General features: G+C 43.7%; 1 protein-coding gene across 1 annotated transcript; it reads left to right on the top strand.

Annotated features, from left to right (window-relative positions):
* Positions 1–40: 40 nt before the first annotated feature.
* On the top strand, positions 41–10,923 carry pik3r6a (phosphoinositide-3-kinase, regulatory subunit 6a). Its single transcript, XM_031874616.1, has 6 exons — positions 41–336; positions 4,331–4,451; positions 6,078–6,151; positions 6,230–6,344; positions 7,890–7,960; positions 8,230–10,923. The coding sequence occupies exons 1-6, from the start codon at positions 258–260 to the stop codon at positions 8,340–8,342; spliced, it is 573 nt and encodes a 190-aa protein (XP_031730476.1). The 5' UTR covers positions 41–257; the 3' UTR covers positions 8,343–10,923.
* Positions 10,924–10,968: the final 45 nt, after the last annotated feature.

Raw genomic sequence — 10,968 nt, 5'->3', positions numbered from 1 at the left:
GCACAGGTTAACATGAGGACAGTCCCGTGTGCTGCACGCACACCGACCGACACCTGCCAACAGCTGGTGAGCGACCGCTGGAGCATCTCGCGCGTTTTCCGCCTCCACAAGTTGGTGTCTGACTCAATGAAACGCAGCAACGAACCGCGACCGTAAGACCCTCCCCTGTAGTTTCCCCCTCGCCGTTTCCCGGTGACGCTCTGCAACTGGAAGCGTAGAGAGAACGGAGGAGAAGAAAAGGAGAAGCTGCAGGACCGATGGAGAAGAAGCCGGGATCTTCTTATCAGTACGGTTCACTGGAGCGCACTGAATGGAGCAGAGACAGCAACAAACCAGGTATACACACATATACATGTATGTATGTGTGTGTGTATGTATGTATATATATATATATATATATATATATATACAGGTGTTTATGCTTCTCGTGTGTGTGTTATTTGTGTAAGAGAAAAGTGAGGGCCCATTACTCGGGGACCTGCACCCTCAGATGATGAATAATGACCCTCATTGGGGACTTGGCTGGACGTTCAATAGACTATAAGGTCAGACGTCACTGAAACTTTTTATCGCAGTGTCACAGTATTCATGTTTTCTCGAAAGCCTGCAGCTAATATGTGGTTTGATTCTTGATAAGGCATCATTTTTTAAATGATTTGTTTGGTAAATCAATTTCCCAGCCCAAGGTGATTTTCTTCGGATGTCCTTTTTGTTCGACCAATAGTCCAAAACCCCAAAGAAATCTCCACCAGGAAGGCTGGAATCAGACAATGTCTTTTGGTTTCAGTTCTATTCCTCTACATCGCTGATTTATATATTATATTATTTACATTCATGATGCTCACGATAGCGTCATGTTGTCAGGGCTTTTTGGTCATACTGACGCACCATTCATGAAGGTAAGTCGGGAAGTTCTCCCCCCCCCACACACACCTCTGGTCCACTACGTCCTCATCAGCCCTCCTCCTCTTTCCTCCACTGTTGCCTCTTGGTCTCTAATCTGGCTGATCTGTCTGTCAGTAGGGTGTCGGGTGTAAGGCAATTTGTGGCAGTGTAAAATGAAAAAAAAGAAAAAGACGGTTGGAGTTGGAGCAAAGCCTGTAAACTGAGCTCATGATTCACATCTTCAGGGGTTTGGATAAAGAGAGGGTGCAGGGTTTCGAGAGGTATTGGGTGAAATGAGGAGAAGCAAAGGGACATGAGAACTGTGAGAGAGGCAGTGAAAAAAGTGCAAAGGAGGTCTAGGGATGAGTCATAACTGCTCAGTGGCAGAATAACCTGTCCTAGAGAGCCTCTGCAGCAGAACATGTTGTCTCTGACGACGTAAGAATGAACAACGCTTATGACATCATGTGGCACATTTTTCACATTTAGTCAGTGAGGCTTCTATGTCTTGTTTGGCAGTGCGATATTGCGTCTCTGCATCATCTATAATGTACAGAGTGTGCAGCGTGAATACACAGTGGTCAATGTCAGATGAGAATACAAAGAACAAGTGTGTGTCTCCGTTTCTCACTCTCATGTACGCACAAAGTGAACTACAGCCAAAGACCAATTACTGTATGTGCTCATGAAATGTGCACACTCTCCTGCATTTCGTACATGTAGAATTATGACAAACACGCGTGCCGCCGCTGTGACAGCTAAAGCCTCTGTGACAATGTCCTGCATCGGACAATTCAATTACTGCAAAGCAATGCAGCAATTATTTTATTTGTCACACCTGTGCTTGACAGGTAAGAATGTATGCTTGGAAAAAAACTTCTATTTTGCTATTTCGTTTGTCAAGTTCATTCGTCTCAGTAAGCAGCTTACTGTCTTACGATTAAAGATCAGGTGAGATAAAGTAAAACTATTTGGTAAGTGCAATACAAACGATTGGAAATACAATATGGCCAACAGTAACAACAGCATCGTGATTAAATGGTTTGTTTGAGTTTTCGGGAAATAGCCTTTTTGCTTTATTGCCTTAATTTTAAGGCCACCCTGGAGGGTACATCATCACTTTTTCTCTACTGGAAGGGAACCTTAGAGGGCACTTCATCACATGTATTGTACTTGAAGGACCCCCTAGAAGGCACTTCATGACGTTTTCTGGAGTGGAAGGGCAACCTAAGGCACTTCATCACATTTTCTCCACTAAGGGAACTCTAGAGGGTACTTCACCAGGCTTTCTTTACTGGACGGGCACCCTAGAATGCACTTCATCACATTTTCTCTACCGGAAGGGCACCTTAGAGGGCACTTCATCCCATCTAATGTACTTGAAGGACACCTTAATGGGAACTTCATCGGGTTTTTTCCATTTCAAGGCACCCAAGGGGGAACTTTTGGAGCATTTTCTTCTTTATGCTAAGCTAAGGTGAATTGCCTTTTGGCAAAGCGCCATTGTCAAAGAACAGACATGAGTGTTTTTGATCTTCTCATGGTACATTATCTCTCTGCAGTAAAGTAAATAAATATTTCTTTAAAATTTGAAAAAAGCCACAAAATGCTTATTTATGACACCAAAAAAAAAAAGTGACTCAAATTTTAGTTTTCTTATCTTTTAGCGAGAAACACATTTTCACATAATATCCTTATAAATCAGGTTGCTACTTTATAAAGCAATGCCTTCTAATTAACTGTAAATACCACAATGACATACCAGAAGTTGTGTAGATAGTTCCATGTATGTCTTATTACCGTTTTAATCTCTTTCACAGTTCAAAACCTGCTGCCACACTTTACTCAGCGCTTCCTCCACTGAGAAGTCAAGGTTGTGTTGACGCCACGCTGACGTCAGCCACATTTGTCATAGTAACCGAGTACAGAGTGTCTGTGTGAAGATGTGTGTCCGTACTTCAGGAACACTTTTTCCTTCTGTCACACGAAGCAGACTGCAGTTGTGTGCCCCCAAAACAAAGCTTTAATGCCAGCAGGGATACGGGTCCATGTAAACCGGCAATGATCAGCAAGCGTGGTTAATGCTTTCCATGGTGCTTTTACTGTTAACCTGAAGTCATACAAACCCAGTCTGAATTATTATGATCGGCTTTCATTCTGCTTTCTTCCGTGCTAGTGCAGAGGACGTTTCTTCACAGCACTTTGAACCCAGTGAGAGCTGCCTTCCCCAAGGCTAAATGTGACTGGAATAGAAATATTACTAGAGCTCTACTTAGTGATGGTGTGTGTCTGTTTGTATATAAAAAAGGATTTAAGGGCCCCAGGAGTAGTCAGGAGGGGCTGTCTGTCAGCGGTGGTATTGGTATCACCCTGATTATGTTCGTCTTGGCCCCCATGTTGTGCAGCTCTCTACAGGGAGGTGACAGTTATCCAGGGCCGTCACAGTGCTAATTGGATCAATTCAAGAGCAGGAATCGGTGATTTTCTTCAACATTAAAGTCGCGACTGCCACTACGTCTACCTTCAAGAAGGTCAACCCTACTTGGATCTCAGGGTAAATTTAATTGAATTACAGTTAAAAGGATAATCAGAGCGTGGTGTGTGGAGTGACACGTTGAAACAGAGCATTGTGTTTGACGTCAAACCATCAAGGCATCCTCTGTGCACAGTATATGATTATTTAAAAAGCTTTAATGACTTTTCAGTCCGCTTGAAACAGCTATTAGCTTCAATACATTTATTCTTAAGATGTTTAATGCACCTGCCAAGCCCATGCTGTGTATATCATAAAGATGCCCACCCACAGAAGAAGATAAATCTTGCCCGATACAACTTGGAATTACAACTTGAAGTACCGTTTCATTGCGCTTTTCTGTGTTGGGGGGGTGTATTTTTTGTACAATGGATTGCAGCACATATTTGCGCCCCTGTATCTCTCAACAGCAGCCAAAGGCAGTGTAGACAGGACTGCAGTGTGTGTGTCCTGGAGGAGGAGGCTTATTTCCTGTGCTGACCCCACTGGGTTTCTACAGCTAATTAGTGTGTGTGTGTGTGTGTGTGAAAGAGAGAGAGAGAGACTGAGAGGCATGCATGCCATGCCAACCACTAACACATGGTAATTTGACTATGATGCTCTGCTCTTCATCAAGCATCAATTTCAGAGTACATCTGCTGCATCTGTTTATTCAGTTTAAAATGAATATTCATGTACAGTTGTTGTTCTGCGGTGCCAAATTTGTTATTGGAACTTGGATCATTACAGTGTGTATGTGTCCACCTATCTCTGGGTAGTATTTGTCACTGTAACCTCCCTTTTTAATAAAGAAAAGAATCAACATGCACTTTAATGTCTTAGCATCGGACATGTTGCAAATTTGTCCAAGGCTCTCGCAACTTTCGGCAAGAATAAAAGCTGTCGTTCTCTTTCTCTGTCTCTCTCCCTCAGAGGACGACGTGGTGTCCATGGCGGACTCCACCATCACCACGGACGACATTGAGGGGGAGCTTTTCAAGATAGACAGGATCAGGGACGTCCTGGTCCGGAGGGAGTCAGAGCTCAGATACATGTGAGTGGCTCATCGGTACCTTGCCTTTTTATTTGGTGTCGTGGCTGCCACCTGCAGCCGGTGTGATTACCGCCGACGAAACAGGTTCAATAATAGCAAACCAGAGTCTGGATTTTACAGTAGAATGGTGAAAGCATTATTATGTTTAATGCTGGTCTGAGTTGCAAGAAAGTAGGGTGTACATGTGTGGCTGACTTTCACTTGCACCCCTTCACACACCTGGTTTGTCTAATAATCATGATCCTTCCATAACCTTAACCAACTGCCTCACCACACCTTAATAATCATTCATTTAGCGATGGGGTTGTTTAGGACAGCTCAAGCTCAGCTCTACATTATCCTGGCACAGCTTTCTACCAGTTTAAGCCGTACCAAGTCTTAGTTAGTTCGTGTTGGACCAACATATTGACATCCATCCCTGAGAAGGTGATTTGCTGAATGGCAGGGTGGCATCAATTAAAGGTCAAATTTTTGTAAATTGTTTAGATGCATCAGGCGTGTGGGACAACACATGTAGCTACTGGTGTCAAACCGGAACAAACGAACGATTCAGTTAATGAATCAGTCACAAAAGTTCACAAGCTAGTGTAGTGAACAAGCTAGCGCCTCAGAGGAGAATTGCGTCCATTTCCAGGCTTTTTCCCACTAAACGCAGTTCAAATCACGCTTCCATTTAGGAGCACGCCTTGGTATCAGAAACACAGGTCCTCGCAGCGTTGCCCTCTATTCTCTCTCCTCATTCCTCTCCATCACACCCCGAGCTGGCCCCCATTACAATTTCAATGGCTCTACCTTTGCTGCCGCTAAGCAGGCTAATGTATGGATATTTATTCATCCACTCTGAAAGATAGGCAGTAACGCCGCTCAGACAGCGGGGGGAATGTGAGGAGTGGCGTGTGTGGGGTAGCAAGCGAGAAACAAGCTGATAAAATGGGAGAATGAGAGACTGGAGGAGGAGGAGGAGGTGGTGGAGAGGAGGTGGAGGGAGATGGAGAGTCACTATTTGAAGCACCTAATTCCCCGCAGTAAACAAACAAACTATAACTTGTTGTTTCCTCTGGTACGTTAAGTAAAGCCTATCATTAGTATTCCAGGCCTCGTGGCCATTTCTCCGCCGTCTGTGCAGAGCATCTTACATGAGAGGTAGATGAGGCATGGTGGCGAGGCTCTCATTCTGCTGACGTTGATGAATGTGTGCAATGTGCGTGAGTGTTCGTCTGACCCTGCGAGTGCCTGTGTGCTTCTAAAAGAGACTCCGTAGCTGCGAAGCTGGGTGACGTGAGGGCCTCTAATTCCGTCAGAGGAGAAAGGGAATGAGGGTCCTCCACCCCTCCGCCTCAGTCAGTGATGGTCCACTGAGTTGGAGGGGCCATTGTCAGAATGAGTGAAAGCTATCTGGCTCTGAGACGCCGCAGGGATTTTCTCCTCAGAAAAGATTGTTTCATCTCCTGTGTGAAAATATAAGATCAATATGAAGCTATCACTGTTTGAATTTTGCCCTTAACCGTAGAGACCAGATTCCACTCATCCCCACCCTTTAAAGTTGAGCGTGCACTGATTTGCAGCATGTGCGGTACGTATACACGAGTGTTTGAGTGTTTCTTCTGTTCCATCATGCCTGCGAAGGATGGATGACATTCAGCTGTGCAAGGAGATCACTCGTCTGAAGAAGGAGCTGCAGAAATTAGTGTCCATACCAGGTAGGAGTCCTCAGGCCAGCTGTTTTGTATTTGCAGTAGAGTATAGGTAATCTGTGACTCAGATGTCTTGTGCTGCAGATAATGACAAGTCCAACGAGGACCGGCAGAAGGAAGAAGAACTCCTGCAGCAGATCCACAAGCTGGTCGAGACCAGAGATTTCCTGGTGGACGATGTGGAGTTTGAGAGACTCAGGTGTGCTTCTGCCTCTAGGGTGTCATTACAGCTCGGTAGGACACCTGTGGTAGGCTGTGAATGAACAATTAAAGAAGGGAAAAAGGGGATCCTACTGCACACCAGATAGAGATGCAGTGCACATATAGTGCAGCCTCCCAGAAAAGGCATTCGGGAATTCTTTGCCCGAGTTTGACACATACTTTTCATTCAGGGGAGCACCGATCTTTGATCACGCCAATTCATGAGCACCGTTCATTAACCTGCTTACAATGACTGAGAGGGCTCGCAGCCGCCTGCTGGTGAAGTTGTACCTCAGTTCGGTGTCATTTGTATGCACGCTTCACAAAAAGCCGCTTTATTAAAACACTGGAGCATCTCCTCGGGCACAGCGTTGTGAGAGGGTGCGCCGCAGAGCGCACCGCAGAGAGCCATTTCAATTAAAGATCTGTCAGCGTGCGTCAGTGAGTATCCAGAGGAGGGGAAAAAAACTCTATTTCTGCATTTTTCAGGTGCACCAAGCCTCTTACATCCGCTGCTGGCTGTTATTTGCAGGAGATGAAGGGAAGCTGTCTGAATCCTGTCCAATCCTTTCAGATCTATTCTGACACTCCTTCACCACACATGTTAGACAAAACACCACAGGATGCTTTACACAATATTTAGAGGCAGGTCGTATTTTCGTACATATGTGATGAGGGCATATTGTATGTGGAATCAATCCTGTCCTGTTTTCAGTCCTGCGCTGGTAAAAAAATGTAAACCAATCAAGTTGCCTTAACCTAACGTGACTCGACAGTGGACAACAAGTATGTTTTTAGCTTTAATCTTATATCTCAGACAGTAAAAGGCATCGCTGGTTTGTGTGAGAAACACTTTGTGTTAGCAGCTGACAGCACGCTGTGAAAACACTGAGGGGCTGCTGGGAAGGTGAGAGGCAGAACACAAGAGACCAACAGTGAACTGTGAACCCGCTCAAAGCCATGTTGTCCATGCTGATAAATATAGAAATCTTTCTATTGTTATTTATCTCTTTTTTTTTTTTTACCCTGACTGTCCTTCACAAGAAAATCCTATCTGCAGTTTTTATGTTGTACTCCAATTTTTATATTTCTTTATAGGACAGAACATACCGGGTATCAATATAAATCTGCTTCATATACATTTAGTAGTATAGAACATCACTAGACACTTCAAACACCCAAATACTCAAATATGCAGAGTATGTTTATCCAATATAGAAAAGTCTCTGTGTAGACAAAGAGTGGTTGCCAGTTTTATTGAGTTTATCAGCGGAGCCTCTCAGACTAAATCCAATCTTCTCTAATAGCCAGAACTATATTAGGCTTCTTATACAGTGTGACCTTCTCTGAAATGTTAATCCACTACTTGTGGGACAGATGGCCAGCAAGTGTAACTTGACTTTTGCATCTGTATAACAAGGGATTCCTATACATTTCTCTTTTGTGATCTGAGGGAAGACTTTACATTGTAGTCCGTGTGCTTTATCTATTCATGCTTTTACGTTTTTCTTTTTTTTACATCAATCTTTCTCAATTTCCACAGGGAGAAAGAAGAAGATAAAGAAATGGCAGATTTTCTGAAGTCCAAATTCCCAAGAAATATGAAGAAGAAAGGTATTTGAGCATCAAACATCAAAGTATCAACAAGTAAAAGTACATTTTTGGGGAACTGAGGAGTGAAATAAGCATGGCCAAATATTTCCCTTGTTCCAAATGTTTTGCTTGTTCAAGGTGTTTCCCTCCTGAGGACTTTGAGGGATGAAGCTTCACGCGTCCACTGACTGATTCAGCATGAATTAGAAATGCTAGACCTACCTGTGCTGTTTCTGTTAGTAGAAGACTATTCCATCTTTTCCTCACAGTATATGTTCTCTGGGCTCCAGGTGTACCAACCAGACGGGCGCCATCCAGGGCTCAGCAGGCCTCCGCTCCCTTCGCCAAGACGGGCCTCACCCTGCTGAAGGAGTGCTGTGGCTTCACATGCTCCGTCATGTAGACTGGGGCCCCTCGCTGCATGGGGCTGACACAGGGGCCACAACCCCAAAATGTTTTCGAGTTTCAGCTTTTCAGTCCGAGTAAGACTTTGAAGCGTGGATGGAGCGGTGCAGGCGCATGTTGAGAGTTTCCCAGAGGGAGAGCAAAGGAAGTCGCAAACATCATATGCTGAGTGTTTCCATGCCATCTTGTGTTGGATCTGTTTGTCTCTTTCATTGGATTTCATAACCCGGCTCTCCGCGTCTCCCATCCCACTCCTGTTTTTTTTTTTTACTCTCATTAAGGAACAACCCGACGACCTGCTATTTATTTCGGTTTTTCATGCCGAGAGGACAGGGTTTGAAGGACAGAAACAGTACCAAGTGAGGCATGTATTGTGTGCACACTAATTGGAATCAACTACCGTGACACCTATGAGTTTGATATTTAAAGACCCCACTGAGCTATGATAACTGTAATCTCCTAATTCAAAAAACAAATAGATGTTTTACAGGAGTCAGCAGGCCAGTCCAGACACACTGCTGGCACTTATCAACACTAATGAAACTGGCATTAATCAGGAGCTCTGTTAGGAGGAAGTCGCCTGTGATTTGACTGCAGATCTAAATGGCTACAACCTTTTGAAGAGTGGTGGTTTGCGAGAACGGATGTCTCATTACGCTCCATTTTCCTTTAATGATAATCAATTTTCCAGTTATTGAAAATGTCCTGGAACATCTTCTGTTGTCCTGGAAAAATATTTCAGCATTCTCCTCTTTTCCTTTAGCTAAAGATTAGCTATGAAACTATCAATCAGAGATCCCCAAAACGCATAAACGTTGGCATGTAAAAGAGCTAAGTTATGTTCAGAAATTATATTAACGTTCAAATGGTAGTTTATGGAACGTCCCCCGCAGGTCACCTCACATGGTAGCACATGCAAGTTGGATGACTTTACATAACGTGGCTTTCTTCCCAACTTGTTTTAAACAGTTGAATAATGTTAAATTGGTTAGCATGTCGCTAAAGGCGACATGCTTGCTACCTTGTTGTGCCAGGTGTGTGTTTGCATTATTCTAGGATTCATTTGTCATAATTTCTAACCAGTGTAAGATAAGACTTCATAGATAATTAGTTAGTCACAGTCAAAATCTGCACGTCTTTTAAATCAGACTTCTACACAGAGATAGAGATACGTTTATGGATCCCAGCTAGATCATAACGGAAAATGCCCTGAAAAACTGATCTCTAGCAAAGTGCTGGAACTCTAACTATTAATATGGCTTGTAATAACAATTCAGCCAACTTCCACCATGCATAAACATTGTATATTTGTTAGCACCCCACATTGTATCAGTTATGGCCTGAATGGCCTGAATATTTAGGTGCATGTAAGGCTCCCGAATGGCCTGTGGCACATCCATCCATTACGTCGGGCACTGGGTTGTTGTGGCCAATCAAACTACGGAGCACCTCTGTGTTGCCAAGAAGAATGGTCGCCATAGCAACCTTGTACATCCCATATCTTTACGATGAGACAATGAAGACGTTTGGATGGATGAGACCTCATAGATGTGACAAAAACAAATACTCGAGCACTAACTATCAGGGTTACCTTATGAAAGGCAAACAGGAGACGATGTAACGTTGCTGTTGTTTTCATGCTTTGGATTCACTCTGGGGACATCACAGCCCACTTTGGATTGCAACAAAATGTACCATAATTGAGCCTCTGAATCCCTTTCGCAGCTTTGCCTGCCCAGTATTTACAGAAGATGCAAACTGAAAGTATTTTTTAATCTTTTAAATCATAATAGATTGTATATTTCTCAGTGAATCTTTGTTTCTCATCCCTGTTTTAACAGAGCGTTCGCTTTAATGGTTTATTCCAAACCTGTCCTGAGGATGGATACAGCTGTCTCTTCTGGTAAATCACTAGATCTATTGATATTCAGTCTGAAAACTGCCATAGAGGCTTTGGGTCACATATCACCCGGCAACCATGTCTGGTGCTGTCATGATGGGTCACAGGGGAATTAGATGTGTGCCAATACTGTTGAAATGACAGCCGCGCGAGAAAAAAAACAAAAACTACCAGGGAAGGATTTCTTCTGCATGTGTGTGTGTGTGTGAGTAATATGTGGGAGGAGGTGGACACCCAATGGGGATATTTGTCTCAAATGTTAAGTATTAGACAGTGTAAACCATTGTGCCAAAGCAGAACTTTTTAAAAAAGAGACAGCAATGCTTAGTTAAACAGGCACACAAAACATCTTTGATGCACAATATCTAATCATCTGAGGTACAAACACATTCTCCCCCCAATTTGTCATATACCCCGACTTGGTCAGTGCTCTTTAAGCTTCAAACTCTGAGGTTCCCTTTTCAAGTCTGCTCCCACGGTTGAGCTGCACAATGCATACATCTGTGAAAACCTTCACGTAATCAGTCATTATTTCTGTTGTGTGCGACATGTTTCTGTTCTTCGTTGTTCACATTTAGACATAAAACCAGCTGTTGACACCAGCTGCAGGGCGAGTTAACATCTCATAACTCTGCTTGGCACGAGTCAAGCGAGGATTCGTGAATTTTTATTTTGAGGAGAGAGAGAGTGTGTGTGTGTGTGTGGGGGAGGAGGGCACAAGGTT

This window comes from Anarrhichthys ocellatus, unplaced genomic scaffold (assembly GCF_004355925.1).
Source record: "Anarrhichthys ocellatus isolate YVR2014 unplaced genomic scaffold, GSC_Weel_1.0 scaffold83, whole genome shotgun sequence".
NCBI lineage: Eukaryota > Metazoa > Chordata > Actinopteri > Perciformes > Anarhichadidae > Anarrhichthys > Anarrhichthys ocellatus.
The sequence above is the reverse complement of the archived record's forward strand: the minus strand, read 5'-3'. Positions and strand labels throughout refer to the sequence as shown.